General features: G+C 40.4%; 1 protein-coding gene and 1 long non-coding RNA gene across 3 annotated transcripts in view; one reads left to right on the top strand and one right to left on the bottom strand.

Annotated features, from left to right (window-relative positions):
- Positions 1–14,782, top strand: part of LOC115572880 (palmdelphin-like) — a 33,417-nt gene extending 18,635 nt beyond the window's left edge. For both annotated transcript variants that reach the window (XM_030403356.1, XM_030403355.1), the window contains exons 3-9: positions 8,232–8,312; positions 8,772–8,881; positions 8,986–9,100; positions 9,204–9,228; positions 9,310–9,357; positions 12,364–12,524; positions 12,977–14,782. In XM_030403356.1, coding sequence (XP_030259216.1) covers positions 8,232–8,312; positions 8,772–8,881; positions 8,986–9,100; positions 9,204–9,228; positions 9,310–9,357; positions 12,364–12,524; positions 12,977–14,062 — 1,626 coding nt within the window. In that variant the 3' untranslated portion in view covers positions 14,063–14,782. The remainder of the gene's footprint in view (positions 1–8,231; positions 8,313–8,771; positions 8,882–8,985; positions 9,101–9,203; positions 9,229–9,309; positions 9,358–12,363; positions 12,525–12,976) is intronic.
- On the bottom strand, positions 5,933–6,962 carry LOC115572893 (uncharacterized). Its single transcript, XR_003982179.1, has 3 exons — positions 6,891–6,962; positions 6,108–6,173; positions 5,933–6,018 (listed from the first exon to the last, which is right to left on the bottom strand). It is a non-coding gene; the product is annotated as an uncharacterized LOC115572893 (long non-coding RNA).
- Positions 14,783–19,114: the final 4,332 nt, after the last annotated feature.

Genomic DNA, 19,114 nt, shown 5'->3' with positions numbered 1-19,114 from the left:
AGCATATCTGTTTTGTTGCTACGCTAGCCAGTGCTAACTGAGCTAAAACTTTTGTCATGGCTGATAATGAGACAATAAAAATAAAAATAATTCGAACCGAAGACCAACGAAAGGCCGAGAGGGAATCCGATCGAGCTAGGGCTAAAACATGGATAAACATTGGCGATTCCTTCCAGAGATGGAGAGAGTTGCGGGGCTTGAAGGGATTCAAGTCACATCCAGAATTTGCCAGATTCCTCCTAGACAGGTATGTAAATAGTATTTCATTTAAGAAATGTATTGCGGGACGTAGTTTACAGCAATACATGAATTTATGTTGTCACAACAAAGCTGGCTAACGTTACCACTAGATTAGCTCTAGATACTAACGTTACACTCGTAAAAACGACAACAAACGTCTTAGATCACGCATCCATTTCGGCTGTGTGTATCAGCCCAGCCGACCTGCAACGATGCATCGGTAATATCCTCTGTCATTATAAATGATTCAGTTTCTTACTTAGAACAAAACATCCATCACAATCACTGTGACTTTGCTGTAACGCTAGCTCTGTAGCACCGTGGGTAATATATATAGCTGGGAAATTGCAGTGCAACAGCAGCATTACACACAGTGACAATAGTGTCTGTGTCTTTGCATGTTTAGCCTATGTCACAGACATCACGGTAATACAGTTAGCTTACAACGTAACGTATTATGTTGGCAATGCTGCTGCAGTTTTTGTAGGCTTACTGTTACGAACTTAGATGTATGTCTGTGTAAATTCTCATTTGTCCAGGTCAAAGACATGATCCAATTACATAGACAGAACTTAGATACAAGTTTTAACATTACTTTGTTTCACCATTACTTTGTTTCACCGGCGGCATATTATATTACATAGAAATACAAATAGACACATTACCTCGTCCATATGCACGCTGCAGATAGCTGCTAAAAAAAAAAGTTTTCAAAGCAAGTCCAGTCTTCTCTCCGACGTTTCCAAAACAAATCTACATGCGCCGGCCAGACAAACGTCTTCACGACAGTAGGCGCTAGGGCTCATGGGAAATGCAGTCTTCATTCCGGCAAAACACCACCGCTTTCGTCCAGCGGGGCCGCCAAAATCAACACTAAATGAAAAGTCTGTACAGGGGCTTTAATACGTGGGCTGTTATAACTGACGTTCTCGACTACAACTGCGAGTTGTTTGAACTACAGAAATCTTAATGAATAATTCAAAAAGTGCCGCACTTAATGCACTCAACAAAGCCGACAAATGTTATTATCACGGCCCACGACTTGTTTCAAATGGGTCCACACCTCCGACTTTCCTCCTACCTGCTTAAAGTTAATTCTACTGTTTTTATTTTTTTATTTACATCTTCATGCTCCATGTTGCACTTAAGCTACACAATCAGTGATGCCGGTAACGCATTACTAGTTTTGTCATTTTCCTCAGTAAAAAATATATATTTTTGCTTTCTTCTTGCGTCTCGGGGAGTGACGTCACGTACGCGAGAAGTCACGTTTTCCAGCATGAGGACACTCACGTGTCAGACCACGCAGAGACACAAATGCAAACAACAATGGAGGGAGGAGAAAGATGCGCGTTTTCTAGCTGGAAATACAGTCATTATTTTGAGTGAATAAAAAACAAAACACAAATGTTTGAGCAATGGACCGGCCCGGCCGAAGACAGTGGCCTGTTGCAGCCTTTGAACGCAGCATCATTACACAAACTGTCCACGACTCACAGCGAGAGTGGGTTCACTTGATTACTAACCTGGCATAGCTGGTGTTGCATCAGCAGGCGGAGTTTGCCATCAAATTATTGTAAAAAAGGGACATCGGTATACGCCGGGGTAGATTAATCAAGTGGACCTAACATGTCCCCTGTCCCTAGAGGATGTTATGCCTATGACACCGAATATACTGACATGGCCAAAATGACGTCGGTTATTGTTGTAAATTTCGGTATCGGTAAGTTTTCGGTTTATCGCCCAAGCCTAGTACAAATACACAGTACACAGTATATATACACAGTTCACTGTATAAACACACAGTTCACAGTATAAAGTTCACAGTATAAATACACAGTATAAATACACAGTACACAGTGAAAATACACAGCACAAATATACAGTACACAGTATAGATGCACAGTTCCCAGTATAAATAAACAGTATAAATACACAGCACACAGTGTAAAAACACAGTAAACAGTGTAAATACAGGGGCGCCATTTAGCTCAGTGGGTAGAGCACGCATCCCATGTGCCGAGGCTCTGCAGCAGACCCCGGTTCGACTCCCGGCCTGGGTCCCTTTGCTGCGTGTCACTCCCCCTCTCTCTCCCTGTTTCCTGTCATATCTTCAGCTGTTCTATCAATAAAGCCATTAAAAAAAAGGCCAAAAAATATATATATATATAAAAAAAAAAAAACAGTGTAAATACACAGTTCACAATATAAATTCACAGTTCACAGTATAAATACACACTGCAGCTTGCTCTTCATGTGCAGCTGTGTGTTAAACAGGAAACAGACAGAAAATTACAGACACACTTTGAACTTTAAGGTTGTCGGCTCCAGAAGAAGTTTGACAGCAGACAGCTGCGCAGAGAGACGTCCAAACGACGTCTTTTCTAAGTCATTTTTGCACGTCTAATTTTGGTCACCTCAAGGTGCAGACTGTTCTCCAGACGACGTCTTTTTTTCGACGTATACTTAACGTCCATTTATGACGTCCACAGTACCTCCGTACAGGAGCTATTTCTAGTCCAAATATGGTCTTTGTGGACGTCATTTCAACGTCAAATTAGAACTCATTTTAGACATTGTTTTTATACTGTACTGCTTCTAGTTTCTATGCATAACTGTAGTCCAGTGGCGGCTGGTGACTGAAAAAATTGGGGAGGACAGGAGGAAAACCAGTCCACGGTGTCATGTTATTTTATACAAGTCAACTACTTAACCCTACTTTCTTATATTCAATGAAAATTAAGCAATAAAACAATGACTTACAAGACTTCTTTAAAAAAAACTTTTCATTAAATGGCTAATATACAAGACAAAAAAATAATCAAATTTGTATCCTTTCCAGGATTCGAACCCTAGTCAGGACGAACGAAAGAAACGAAAACTATGAATTATGTTTCTGACTGCTTCTCTCTGATTTCTCCGAACAGTTTTTTTTCTTTCAGAAATGTGCTTATATTTCCTTTGAAACCGATTCCAATATCGCTGAAAACTCCATATTTCTTGTCCGAGCATGGCTGCCAGTGAAAGCTGTAAAATAAATAGAAGTATTTTTGTTTACGGTTGTATACATAAATCCGGCGAAACACGGAAGTAAAGCAGCGCCGCCACTACTGCGGTGCTTTGCTGCTAAGGAAGTAGCGTGTTGGTCCCGTAGCGGTTGTTGAAGACGTTAGCTGTAGATGCGAAAATGTTCTTCTATTTCTTTTTCTTTTTTTTTTAAACGTATGCTGTTCAATAATGCCGGGAAGAACATGTTGTGAGACCAGGCGGCAATTTGGGACAGGCGATTAATTCCTCCCTCTCAAAAATCCGGGATGAAAATGTCACAAACTTACCCAGCTTCTCGGTGAATTCTCTGGCATCCTGCTGGGCAATAGTTGTCTTCTGCAAGTGAAGTTGTTGCGGCGGAAGAAACGATTCAGCCGACCAGCACTCGCTGCAAACTCCTCATCTCTGCTGTCACTCACGGTGGCGTACATTTGTTTCTCCATCACCCTGATCATTTTGGGGGACACTCTCTCCTGTCGTGCCCGTTTACTCATAACTCATCCCCGCATGTTTATCTCAGGCTCCTCGCTAGCCTTCTTCCTCCCTCCAGCAGGTAGCCTGGTCCTGCTGCTGTCCTCCTCAGACAGACGCTGAAGCTCAGTTTCTCTCACTCTCTTGGGGTCGACAGAGAAACATCTAGCGACTGCTTCTCCCGAGTTTTCCTCTGCATATTTTACGACAGAAAGTTTGAATTTGATGTTGTACTTTTTATTTTTTGCTGCACCGGAGTCCTGGTGATCATCAATGTGATACTGACTGACAGAAAGCAGCACAACACGTGAAAAAGGCGAAGAAGAAATAACGTGCAGTGTCAGTGGTCACGTCTCCTTCTTTAATAAAAAATAATAATAATAATATTTGGAACCGGCGGTTATTTATCAAAATATACACCTGAATCTGGCGTTTAAAGTCACCTGACGTTTTCACGAGCAGGATGCTTCCATTGAAAATCCATTAGAGGGCACCGGCAAGTCAGAGTTCGCAGCCACGCAGTAATGGCGGCAGGCAAGATGGCGGCGCCCATAGATTTCGCCCCGGTTTTGTGTATAAATGTGAGAATGAAATTTAGGAACTGTTATTGGACCAACCTGCTGTCAATCTTGCATTCTGGTTGCTGATTGGTAAGGGAGGACGTCCTCCCTTAGCGCGTCATTTTACGTGTCTTAGCCAATCATAGATCAGCATGAAAAAATCCTTAATGCGCTGAGCGAATGGAAGGAGATCCCTCCCACGGAGGACAGAAAGAAGCCCTCCGTCCTCCTCTAGCCTCACCTTCCTGCTCCCTGCTCCTCTCACAGACTGCCCTGTCTCCTCCGTCTGCAGCTGTCGCTGTTCAACCCTTTTAAGTGGATTTTCTTCCAAAGAAGAAACTTTTTTATGATATATATATATATATCTATATATATATATATATATATATATACATACATATATATACATACATATATATATATATATACACACACACAATATTTTATAAATGATACTGAGATTTGGTAATAATTTATTTCAACTACTTACAAAAAAAAATTGATCTTTCCAACCTCCTCTGCCTCTATGGACGAGCCTCCTCTGCTGTAGTCCCATTTCAGAAGGTGGCATGCTGTTAAAAATGATAAATCACAATCCAATCCTAACTGGTTTTTTCCCAATCTTTATTGCAAACATGTCATTTTAGTTGAGAAATACTAGTTACTAGGCTACTACTTCTTAACAGCAGGCAGCATAACCCTCAATTAAGTTTGAAAAAACCAAAGTGGTAAAATACAATAAATAAAATTACACTTCTTCGGTCTGTAATACAAAAATAGGGTTAGTCCTGAGTGACAATGTACAAACATAAGAACAAATAAAATATAAAAGAATTAAACACATATACATATATACATATATATACATATAAATAAATAAATAAAATTAAAAATAAATAAATGTATATATACATATATATACATATATATATACATACACATATATATATATATATATATATATATACATATATACATATATATATACATACACATATATATATATATATATATATATATATATATATATATATATATATATATATATATATATATATATACATATATATACATATATATGTATATATATATATATATATATATATATACACATATATATACATATATATATATACATATATATACATATATATATATACATATATATATACATATATATACATACATATATATATACATATACATATATATACATATATAATTTAATTAGTTATTTATTTATTTATTTCTTAAGTGTGAACACTGGGGTAAAAATCAAACTGAACACAGAAAAATTAAAGGGCTTACCAGATTCACCTAATGAAAATAAACAAAAAGCTAGCTTTTTTTTCACACATAAATGGTTTTTCAAACACACATTCCCTTTGTCTGTAGCCCACTGTCTCAGGTCATCTTCAAGGCTGTTGATAACTTCAGCTTGATCATCATTTGGTTCATATTCAGAGTCAGTGGACAAACAGTCCACATCAGTGTCAAAATCAAAACCATGTGATGTCTCAGGAACGCTGTCACTTGTTAAACTGCGTGGGGTCCCAGGCACACTGCTACAACTACTCTGACTCCCAGCCACAACAATGATATTAATGTCAATGCTCTGATGTCCATCTTCGCTGTCATAACGTAGAAGTTCATCCACGTCTCTTTGGTGTTTTCGCCATTCTCTCATTTTCATAGCCATCTGTAGACACAGATGCAGTATAAGTCGGTTTAGTCTTACAATTTATTTGACTGGGTGTGTGCAAAGGAGCATGAGGTCACAATCTGTACCTTGTTTAGGTGGCTTCCAAAGGGCAGGACACCCCACTCCACTTTCAAAAGAGGACCAAACACCACCTGACAAAAGGATAAGACTGATTTAAAAACACCCAACTAAAGCTTTACAATACTTAACTCAGTACTCCATTGCACTAAATTGTTATGCATTTGGCTGCGAACCCCCACCTGGCTGTGTCTGCAGCTCCCCCTCCTCCCGCCTGTATATAAGTATTTTGCTTTGTTTTGTTTTGTTGTGCTGCTAGCCCCATTAGCTGTCCCAGATGTTAGCAAGTGGCCAGCATGTCTCTCTGTCAGCAGCAGCACCACAAAGAAAAATAAATACAGTCTGAGTGAAGCGCTGGAGCCACGGACCCATACACGGCCGTCACCGACAAAAAAGCCTTGACCGGTAACTTAACAAGTATGATGGCCATTGTGATGAGGTAACTCTATGCTAACTTCGACTAGCGGTAGCGGTTAGCATCCGCTGCTAACACCCGCTTCCCAGCTCACCACAATGGCCCTCTTGCTTGTTAACACTGGAGGCTCCTGTTGCCGACGATGGTCGGGTAACAGCCCACGGCTCAAGCGCGTCACTCTATGTATTGATTTGTCGCCGGCTTCGTTGTAAACAAAGTTGGTTGTGTTCAAAAGCTAACGTTAGCATATGTAATGCTAATTATAGCGACAACAGGTTTGAAGTAGATTAACACAACAAAGCTAAAACGGCAAACGCTATAAATGCATAAATGAACATAAAATTAACTTATGGGTCTATGGGCTGACCGAACTTACCTGCAATTTAGTGGACGCTGATTTTCGGACTGCTGTAAGTTGTTGTATAGGTCAACGGTGCACAGAGGCGAGCGGAAAAGAAATACCTGGGCCAATGGGAGTGGCTCTTAGGATGTACATTGTAATGACGCAATGCCTCAGCCAATCACAATGGCGTTGACTGTATTTTATTTTATTTTTTTATTAAACAGAATTACAATGTTTAATCACAAAATAATCATATCCATACTACTAGTACTACTCCTATGATCATAATAATAATAATAATAATAATAATAATAATAATAAATAAATTACTTACATCATGTCAATTCCCTGCACCTGTCTTAGACGTCCAAAAAAGTGACCTAGCCCAATGTTCAAATGTTCAACTGCATATTGACGTCCAAGTGGGGTCATGATTAGACGTCCAAATTGCAGACCTAGTTTGCACATCGTGAAGAGGTCCAGGTCAGTCTTGGACTGACGGACGCAATATAGACATGATCTGCACGTCCATCAGACGTCTAATGTTTAGTTGGGAGCAGAGCAGATGCGGGTCCAGAGCTCCCGGCTCTGTTAGAGTTTCTCCAGAGATCAGCCTTTGAAAAAATAAAGTGATCATCTAGCAAAACTGTTTGAAATAAGGTAGAATAATAACTGCAAAAGAAATCATATCTTTATTTTAAGACCTCTTTGAACCAAGTTCATCACAGTCTAATTTCTAAGTGCAGGTCTAAACTTTATTTACTATAACTTTTATTCACAGTGATGATGCGTTGAGCACAGGTAGGCCTTATCCATGGACACCGCCAGAAAACCTGTGTATTGGGGGGTCCAGGTCATAAAACTAAACATTATGATTAATATGAGATGGGCTGCTGGTGGGTGAAATAATACACATCCTCATTAATGAGGAAAACATCACATCACCTGCACCATAAGGAACAACGTCAGTTACAGAGCTCTGCTCAATTACGCACGCCGCACATCAGTTTAACTTTATTGATTATCTAAATCTCTTGTCAAGTTTAAGTTCTGTGTTATAATTTAAATGTAATATATAGTAATCGCATTTTTGGTATAAATTTATCTGACGTCTTAAAGCCGTCTAACAGCTGATCCAGCTGTGATTAGCTGCAGCCGTTATCAGAACAGACGTTGATGATTCTCATTTCATCAACTCGCAGCTCTGTAGAGACTCTGAGCTGAGAGAATTTTTCAGAGTGGCTACAATCCTTATCTTAAGTAAACACCTTTTAAACATTTGTCTGGCTGACCTCACCTGCTTCCCCTCACTTGACTTGAATCCGAAGTAACTGTGCTGAACATTCACTCATTTCTCTGACTGTCATGTAACAGGACAAGCATCGCATTCAGGAAGACATTAGACAGAAGAAACTGGAACTGGACCAGGAGAAACTCAAATTACAGCATCTAAAGGTGCGGTAGACTCAATTACACTGAAACACTGTCTGACTGTAAACTGTGATCTGTTATCTTCTGTTTGTCTTCATATTGTTCTTCCTCCTGCGACAGGCACAGAGGTCACCACTAACTCTTTCAATATTTAAAACTTCTGCTAGGAACTCTCATCTCTTGATGTTTCAGGCAGCCGGGCCACCATACACCCCATCACCAGACTAAAGAGCAGCTTTTTTTCTCAATCTATTCTCAGAACGCTGCCATAAAAATAATGTAAATGTTAGGACTCGTACAACTCAGTGACAGGCATTAAGAATAATATAAATACTCTATATAGAGATAACCAGTCTTCTCACTGATGGTTGTGTCTGCTGTTGTAAGTCGTGTAGAGGCATCAGTATTAGACTGTTCTATTTAAATTAGTTCACAGACCTTCACCCACATTATCGAGGTGTGTATTCTGTTTGACATCATCAGAAAAAAGCTCTGAGAGAGCATTGGCTGCTACAGGACTCAGCTTCCCACAATGCAACACATTTTCTGTCTGACCAGCAGCAGACCAGAGCACTGCAGCTCAGCATCCACAGGTACGGATACACACACAAACACCAAAACACACACACACGCATGCACGCACAAACACACACACCAGTGTGAGGTACTGGGCTGACCTGCAGTGCGTCCTCATCAGGATAGAAACTGAGGTGGAGGCTTTGGAGAGAGAGGAGTCTATGATCTCCACCAACGAGAGCTTCATCCTCAACAGACTGAAGGCTGTGGAGAAAAGTTCAGAGGATATTATCAAGGTACACACACACACACACACACACACACACGCACACACACACACACACACACACAAACACACACTCCATTACAATGTTTTACCCATTTTTTTCTGTCTTCTAGGAAGTCCAGGACAGCTTTGTTCCTGGTGAGTCATGAAATATTTTTGGGATGTTTTAAGAAGACCAAAAATGAGTCCATGTTCACAGTTCTGCTTTCTGTCCCACAGAGCCTCTACAGGTCACCACAGTGATCCCTGATATTCCAGAAAGAAAGAGTGAGACCATTTCACTTGTTTCTGTCAAGTCAGTTGTTTTTTTGTAGTTTATCATGTTTTTATGTTCATAAATCCTACATAAACTTGGTGGCAAAGAATCTTAAAAGAAAACTGTAGTGACAAACAGAGCTTATACCTGGTTCCCTTGCAGAGGACAGCAGCGTTGGTCAGTCTGATGTAATTATAGCAGACTGTAGTTTAGTCCTGTGTTGACCTTCGCCACTTGTTGCTCAATAAGTGTAATCTAAGCACTAACATCTAACAGAAGCTGTCTATTGGTTGGGGCTGGAATCTCAAGACACTTCACTTCAATCTAATTCTGATGGCTATGATGTGACTATATATGATCTATCTTGATGCATCCAAAAAATAAAGATTCTAGACATTTTTTTCTCACAGTGTAACTACCTTCTTCTTTGAATCCACTTGATCCATGATTAAAAAAACAGATACGTTTATTATCTTTGCTTATGCTCAGCCATTCTCACCAAATCATAATAAGTTGCAGAGCTTCAAATGTAAACATGACGTGTGTTTTACATCTGGTATGTTTCAGTTTGCAGTTGGTTCAGCCATAAGTAATGTATGGCCTGCTCTTACAAAATTGTTGCAGGCGATCACAATATTAAAGCCCGTGTACAGACTTTTCATTTAGTGTTGATTTTGGCGGCCCCACTGGATGAAAGCAGTAGTGTTTTGCCGGAATGAAGACAGCATTTCCCATGAGCTCTAGCGCCCACGGCCGGCGCGTGTAGATTTGTTTTGGAAACGTCGGAAAGACGACTGACTTGCTTTGAAAACTTTTTTTTTTTTTTTTTTGCAGCGTGCATATGGACGAGGTAATGTGTCTATTTGTATTTCTACTTAATATAATATGCTGCCGGTGAAACAAAGTAATTCTGCTGTTGCACTGCAATTTCCCAGCTATATATATTACCCACGGTGCTACAGAGCTAGCGTTACAGCAAAGTCACAGTGATTGTGATGGATGTTTTGTTCTAAGTAAGAAACTGAATCATTTATAATGACAGAGGATATTACCGATGCATCGTTGCAGGTCGGCTGGGCTGAAGCATACACACAGCTGAAATGGATGCGTGATCTAAGACGTTTGTTGTCGTTTTCACGAGTGTAGTATCTAAAGCTAATCTAGTGGTAACGTTAGCCAGCTTTGTTGTAACAACATAAATTCATGTATTGCTGTAAACTACGTCCTGCATTACATTTCATAAATGAAATAAAATTTACAAACCTGTCTAGGAGGAATCGGGCGAATTCTGGATCCGACCCTCCCTTCAAGCCCCGCAACTCTCTCCATCTCTGGAAGGAATCGCCAATGTTTATCCGTGTTTTAGCCCTAGCTCGATCGGATTCCCTCTTGGCCTTTCGTTGGTCTTCGGTTCAAATTTTTTTTCTTTTCTTTGTCTCATTATCAGCGATGACAAAAGTTTTAGCTCGGTTAGCACTGGCTAGCGTAGCAACAAAACAGCTATGCCTTATCCTGAATGTCGTCAGTTCCGGTCTGACTGCCGTAAATCGTTTCGTCAGTGGTCCGACCCAACCAATGCCTTTCAGAGGTATAGAATTAGACTACTTAGAAAAAGCGTATCTTCACGCTGATGGGCTCATTTGCTGTTGTAGGTAACAGAGACATATCAGCAGAAACCAGAGACTGTTCTATATCCAGTTAAAAACTCTGTACAGGGGCTTTAAGGACTTGGTTTTAAAATTCTTATTGTTGACCTTCCTGTATGGAAATATAATCTACGAGGAGAGAAATCTGATGAATGTTTCCTTACTCCTAGTATTTAGCTTACAGCAGTGTAAGGCTGATTTAACCCTGATTTGCCTAACAACTGGAGGAGAAACCTTGGCCGGGAGCTTGGTCCCCTGAACAGCTACAGATTCATCGGGCCGTCTCAATGAATATCAAACGCATTTGATATCTAGGACTAAAAGACTTGACGACCACCATTGTCGTTACGCCAATAGTTTCACAATATCCAATAGGAGAGATATCCCTGAGCAGTTGACTATGTTGCCAAGCAACGGTTAACAAACTTAGCCCTTGAGGCTAACGTTAGCTATCATAGGCCAACTACTGTTGATGGATATTAACTCACCTCCTGTTCTCACTGATGTTAATGTTACTGCAACATCTGGCCATCTGTGACGGTTCTCTGCATGTGTGTGATGCAATCTGATTTCACAGTCGGTCAGGATTTTAGCCAAGTTTAAGAGGGGCCAGGCGAGTCTAGATCTAGCTCTGCAAAATATTTGCTGTACAGTGTTCTTCTGGAGATGTAGATACTGTCAAAGGTTGAGGGTGAGGTTGCACCTGAAAACATGGCAGACAGTGACTGTCACACTATCCTCGTTTCCATCCAAGCACTGCAGCTTTGCATTTCCTCTTTCTCAGAAACAGGATTAGGGCTCATTCAGATTGCAGAAACTGGCATACTGGGCAAAACTGGTAAACTGTGAACCTAAGCATGTGTACCCATGTAAACACACTCATTATCTGATGATGATTGAGAAAGGAGACAGGAGAGTCTTATGTAGGCTGTGTAACAGACTTAAACATGCTGTGCTGCTAAACACTAAATTACCTCTGCTCTCACTAAAGAGTGATGCTTGCTCATACAGCCTTTTAAATACCACTGAAGTGTAGGAAGAGCAGCTGAAGTTGTCATTGCTAATCATGGAAGTAACCTGGACTGGTGTTAAGGGCGGCTGTGGCGAATCCCGGCTCCCCCTAGTTGCATGTCAAAGTGTCCTTGAGCAAGATACTGAACCCCAAATTGCTCCTGATGAGCAGTTGGCACCTTGCATGGCAGCCTCCTTCATCAGTGTATGAATGTGTGTGTGAATTGGTGAATGTGGCATGTATTGTACAGCGATTTGAGCTGTCGTTAGACTGGAAAAGCGCTATAAAAATGCAGACCATTTAACATGTAGGTGATATTAACATGGACTCTGTCTGTCTGTCTTCCCTCTGTGTCTCAGCTCCTTTTGCCATGGAGCTCAATGGGAGTAAAAATCTGTCTACTGGGGAGAGCACAGTACTCTCTACTGCAGCAGTTCCCCCAGAGGAGATACATCAACACTCAGGTGTCAAGGTTTACGACGACGGCAGCAAGTGTGTTTATGCCCTGAACTCACAAGAGGTATTATATCTCGTATAACAATAATAATAATAGTAATTATAATAATGAGAAGAAGAAGACGAAGAAGACGAAGAAGAAGAAGACACAACAAGTCAGCAGTAGCTGTTTGTGAACACACAGTCTGCTTCAACTGATCCAACCATTGAACTAGTAACCACACTGTCACCAGACTCCCATATCAAATGTAGTGATTTTCTTAAATTCACTAGTGCAATGCGCTTTAGACCACGTGTCATAGACTGTTTGAATAGGACCCATAAAGTCGTTATCGGCATACCAACACAAAGAAAAGATTGATGTCAGAATACTAAGATTAACTATAACTGTCTATTGCTTTGATCTTCTTTCGTGCAGCGACCCCTTCTATTTGTTTTTGGAACATCGTCTGTTTTTGCCAGTGACTTTGCACTGTGTTCTCCTAATAATGTCCCATATTTCTTTTCAACTTTTAGGGGTCAAAAGAACAGAGCAGTGGGTCTGAGCTGTCAGCCAAGGACGTTAAACACTTGCAAAGAAGCGCCACAATGCACCACCAAGTACACCAACCAAACTACCACCAAAACCACAGCAGGAGGGAGGAGCATTGTTTTTACAAGCACCAAGATGAAACAGACAGAGCGCTGGGGTGTGACCTTAGACACCCGGAGGGTCACTGCGGTAACCATCTCCCCAGAAACAACAGCTCGGAGAAAGACTTGAGCTCTAGGGAGAAGTGGCAGAGAAAACCAGGGGCAGAACATCGCTTTGGTCCCCAAGAAAGCCATTACAGAAGGCAGGAAGAGAGAAATTACCAAAGCAACCTGAGGGAAGGTCATCACCTTGGAAACTACAAGGGCTTGGGAAATTACTACAACAACCAGAGCGATTGTCACTACAGTTCATACCAGGTGAGAAACTGTGTTCAAGAAGATTGGCCTGCAAGCGGCATCAACAAAAGCAATAGTTTGGTAAGTGGAGGCAGAGCCAATGGCTGCCTTCCTCCCAGATCACATGACCAGGAAGTGCTGTCCACCTGCCAACCACTGCTCTGCTACACTCCAGACAATTTTATTCCTCTTAGGGATTACATCAGTGTGGAGGAAGAAGAAATTTATCTTTTGAATCCACCCTCCTGTCACAGTCATGATGGAAACCCCCCCACTGCTGTGTATGACTCTGCCCACTCTGACAGATTGCCCTCCCCCCTCTACAGAGGCGACACTCCCTACACCATCCTCAACGCCATGGAGACCAATGAGCCAATAACGGCCATCTTCATGGGCTTCCAGACAGCTCAGGATGTCAGCGGGCAGGGTCGAGAGTTTGAGGGCTCAATAAAGGCCGAGCTGGTCATCATCGAAGACAACGCTGCTAACAACATCATGAGGGAGAAGAAGAGCCAGGCCATGCTTGGGGGCAATAGTTATCCAACAGGAAGTTCAGCTAATGGAATCATGGGACGCATGAAGGGAATAGGAGACAAGAGGATGGAGAAACAGGTGGGACCAGATATCAGAGAGGTCCCCAAAAAACACAAACTGTGCTGTACTGTCTGCTAACTGGATGTACTAATGCCTGAGTGTCTGTATAAGTCTGCTAACCTGATGACGAACTGCAAATGAGCCCACCAACAGTCTCTGACTCATGACATAAGCAGTGTGTGATGGGTCAAACAGATACTGTCATGTCATATAATACACAGACGTGTAGTGTTGCTGGTGTGCTGACATAACCTACCCACATGAAGGGGAAACCCAGGTTTCCCTATCCTGGAAACTCAATACTTTCTACATTAAATGAATCAAGTAGCTCCATGATAGAGAAAGGAGTCACTTAAAGTGATGAGCTCAGAGCTCATCACTTTAAGTGGTTCCATCCAACATTTCAATTTCAAGATCTAGCACAGTTAAGTCTCGGCACTATGCACCATCTGCTTAGCTGCAACAGCAGACAAGCATGGTCAGAGACTAGCTGGTGAACATAGTGGAGCATTCAGCAGCTAAAGAGACTAAGAAGTTCATAAAAACCAAAACAGATCTGGAAGGAGAGTCACTGCACCAAAGTAATGCTTGTCTTGCTGTGTGTCTTTTGGATGTGGTAATATGCAATTGTTTTCTACAGCCTGAACACATTTATATGGTAACATAGTTGGCCAAACAAATCTATTAATGCAGTAATTAAAAGCTTTACTCTACCAATATACACTGAACACTTTTGTTTTTGCTCCCATTTTTCACGAGCTGAACTCAAAGATCTAAAACTTTTTCCTTATACACAAAAGATCCATTTCTCTCAAATATTGTTCACAAATCTGTCTAAATCTGTGTTAGTGAGCACTTCTCCTTTGCCGAGATAATCCATCCCACCTAACAGGTGTGGCATATCAAGATGCTGATTAGACAGCATGAATATTGCACAGGTGTGCCTTAGACTGTGTAGGAACACAAGCCTTTGTCTCTGCATCTTAAAGTGGTCTCATTTCGGCCATGATTACCTTTAACCCAAATCAACTCCTTTTTCCAGCATATGGGACTGAAAGCCCCCATATCCTGGCCTGGCAAAATCCTCTCCTCTCCACAGAGTGGGAAGATGTTGTTTTTCTTGCAATAAACAGATCACCAGAGATCTTCTTTTAGTAATTTACAACAACTAAGCACATCTGGTCTGTTCCCCTTCCTCCAAAGAAGATGAACCCCTTTTCCTCAGGTCAAACAAGGTCAAGCCCGATAGTCTTCTTTGTCCACACCAAGAGGAAGGAGGAATGTTTTCTAACATAGATGTGGTGATTTAAGATGTTTTACTAATCTACGTTTCTCTCCCTCTGGAACATTCTCCAGTGGGGGAAGGCTTAATGGGAAACCTAATCTGTGTGTTCTTCTCCTCACATGTCCAACAGTTATTTACGACCGTTGTTGTTCCTGGGTCTGACATTCCAACCCCCCTTGCAGTTTTCTGTTCTCACCCAAATTCAAATACGTCCTAAATAACTAATAAACTACATTTCAATTTCTTAAATTTAGCAGATTCCGAAATAGCGTAAAAAGGTCATACAGCAGATCTTTCCCATGTTATTGTCAAGCCCAAAAGAAATTTATTACTCAATGAGTCTGAGGTCAACAGAAACCACCCCTCCCCTTTGTCGATGGAGGAAAGACTTGGAGATCATCATTCCTTGTGTAATACTTGTGTTATTCACCAGTTAAATGTCTGATATGTTTTGTTAAAGATAGAACTACAAGGAATATGTATAAGTCCTTGGTTCTACTGTGTATCGTATACTTTATTGTTATATGTTGTATACTTTATGGCTTCATGTGTTAATCAGGTTATAATTCTTTTGAATGACAAATGATCATTATCATGTTGCATCTTTTCATGAAGACAAAAATTTGACTTTTAAGATGGTGAAGTTTTGGGAAGGTTAAAACACGATTTCAAAATGTTGAATACAATAGTATAGTTAGATTAACTTTTTCGGCGCCTAAACGCAGATCACAGGAGGTGTGACACTGTCAGCCAGCCCCCCCTGTTCAGTCTGCCTGCTGCAGGTCATAAAACAGACACTCTCCCCTTCTCTCACTCTCTTCTTCTCCGGGCGTTCCTCTCTCCCTGTCCTCTTCTCCCCCTGCTTCTTCTCCTTCTTCTCTCTTCTCTTCTTTGTTTTTTCATTTTTATTTTTATTTTAAAGTAATCTTTACTTTTATTTTCGCAACAAGCTCTAAAACAAGCGAATTGAATCCCTACTTTAAGTATTTTACTTTTATTCAAGTTTTTAATAGAACAAATTATTTTCTTTTTGATTTTATACTGTTAAAATATCGCCGCCTGATTCAGAAGAAGTTGAATTAGTTTCAGAATCAGAACTTCAGTACCACTATTTGAAACCACCAAGAAATTTCTTTTTCAAGACTGTGATCATCTGATGAAGAATGTTGCAAGCCTTGCAAGGAGTCTCCAACAAAAAGAGACTTTGTGTGCTCCCAGCCGAGACGACTCTGCCCCCAGCGCTCCCAAGGCGGAAACCCCGCTGGGCCTTCGGACCAAGAGTTCCTCAACAGAGTACCGGCCTTCCCTCTGGCTACTGGACCGACGTGCCGTGCCGTAGTCCAAACCAGAACTCTCAAGAACACCAAACTTCAGTGCCTCCTGACTCCCAGACAAAGCCGGCTGAACGTCTTCATGCAGCTGGATCCACACACGTGAGAATGAGTGGTGTCTAAAGTTATGACCTCTGTCAAAGTTATGACTTCTGTCTAAGTTCTAACTTCTATCTTATGAACTTAAGAGAATTACGATTAGGGTCTCATAGTATTAAAAATTACTCCCGTAATATTTAATATATAAATCCCGACCCTTTAACTTTACCATCTACCGACGGTCACACAACGTTATTACTTTTCTTATTACAGTCTTTACCTTCTCTGTTATCTGTTGTTCGTCTAAAATTGTCATGTCCTTTATTTTACCCCAATTTATTTAGTCAATAAACATATATAATCGTTTGTCTTTGTCTGGAACTTAATTTTAATATGGAGAACCGATGGATATGTGCAAAGAAGTCACTACTTCAGAATATTGAGACTGAATAAATTGAATTTTGAATGGATTCTAACTGTCCAAGCCAACTGGTACAGTTAGGTGTTTGGAATAATGTCCTCCGGATCCAGAACAGACATAAAAGTGGCAGCAACCACTCTCTTTTTTGATTTACAAGAAAGGCAGGATTTGATCCTAAAATGAAAACCCGGTTTTCGTTTCAATCTTTTTACCAGCTGCTAAATATGATTTGCGAAGGAGATGGATTCGTCAATTAATATACCAAGATATCTGTAATTGGAAACACACTCAATCTTTTAACCCTGAGAAGAGAGGATTGAGCAGATTTTGTGGTTTTGATTTTGTATTAGAGAACGGCATGACTTTTTTTTTTTTTAGCATTTAAAACAAGTTTTAAATCATACAAATGTTCTTGAATATTTTATGTTGTAGAACAAAATGTGAAAATCTCTTGTGTTAGCCATAGACCTTATTTCAGGCGTTTAACTGAATTTCGGAAGATCCATTTATGAATCACATTTCTGAGTAGAGGCATGCAAAAAGCCAATAGAATTTGGAGAAAAAAAAATGAGAAATGGAGAATTTGGTTTTAATTATTGCAGAAAATAAGATTCGTAACAAACACAAGTTTCACAAGTCAAACATTTGATCAGAAAAATAATACTCACAAATTAACACAATGTTAATACATTTTGAAGTGTAAATGCAAAACACCAGAAGTAAAGCGATTTTTAGCTTATAAGCTAATAACTACATTGCCACTGCATGACTGTGACTATACTTAACACACTTTAGTATCAATTAATCAGTCTAGAAGTTGTAAAGTTATGCTGCTTGTATCATGTATTTAACGTAAGTAGTAGGATAATAATGTTTCAAAGCCTTTATTAAATTGGCATTAAAGACCAACAATAAAAAATGGCAACATTTTGACTGGAAGGTCTTCATCAGGTTGTGTGGAAGGAAAGAGTGTTCACTTACTTATTTAAATAGAACCATTTTAAATGTGTTTTTATTGCAAAAGTTATTATAAGTTACTGTAGGAAAGAAAATGCTCTTTTAAAGTATATGAACTACAGCCCCCCCCCCCTTCTTCCCTAATCCAACCTCTAATCCTGCCAGCTGTTGAGTTGGTAACTGTAGCACTACCTATGTACAAATCATAGTCAAACACAAAAACAGACTTCTGCCAATAAGTGCATTCTAGATGTCAGTGTGTGCAATTGTGGCCTTTATACCATGAATTTGACCTATGGAGGATGATGTGTTAAACAATTAGGCTTCTCTTCCTTTTTATGAGGCCTGCCGCTTATTGGGAGCGGAGGTACAGTATATGGCACCTATGTTGGCTGATGTTCCACCATGTTTGCAGAAATGTGTGATCTTGCTGACAGACAGACACAGGTGAAAGTGTTTCCTTCCACCCCTGCAAGGATGGCAGAAGTAACAATGATGAAAATGCAACACTTTCTTCACTATATGAGCTATTATTACATTATGAGCTGTTATTACATCATGAGCGGTATCAATAAGGCTCTTAATGTAATAAGTTATTCCATTATTACATTATGCGCAAAGCCCTATTACGGTATGCGTCCGTGATTTTATTACATTATGAGCCGATTATTACATTATGAACTTTTATTACATTGAAATGATTACAATATGAGCCGTTATTACATTATGAGCCGTTATTACATTATTAGTCGATACAGACCTCATAAACTGTCAGAAACCGTCTCAGGGAAGCTCATCTGCATGCTCGTCGTCCTCATCGGGGTCTCGACCTGACTGCAGTTTGTCGTTGTAACCGACTGCAGTGGGCAAATGCTCACATTCGATGGCGTCTGGCACGTTGGAGAATGGTGGCGGTGGGGTTATGGTATGGGCAGGCGTATGTTATGGACAACGAACACAGGTGGATTTTATTGATGGCATTTTGAATGCACAGAGATACCGTGACGTGATCCTGAGGCCCATTGTTGTGCCATTCATCCACGACCATCACCTCATGTTGCAGCATAATAATGAATGGCCCCATGTTGCAAGGATCT

Source organism: Sparus aurata, chromosome 21 (assembly GCF_900880675.1).
Source record: "Sparus aurata chromosome 21, fSpaAur1.1, whole genome shotgun sequence".
NCBI classification, from domain to species: Eukaryota; Metazoa; Chordata; class Actinopteri; order Spariformes; family Sparidae; genus Sparus; species Sparus aurata.
Note: the sequence above shows the minus strand (reverse complement) of the source record. Positions and strands in the feature narration are given on the sequence as shown.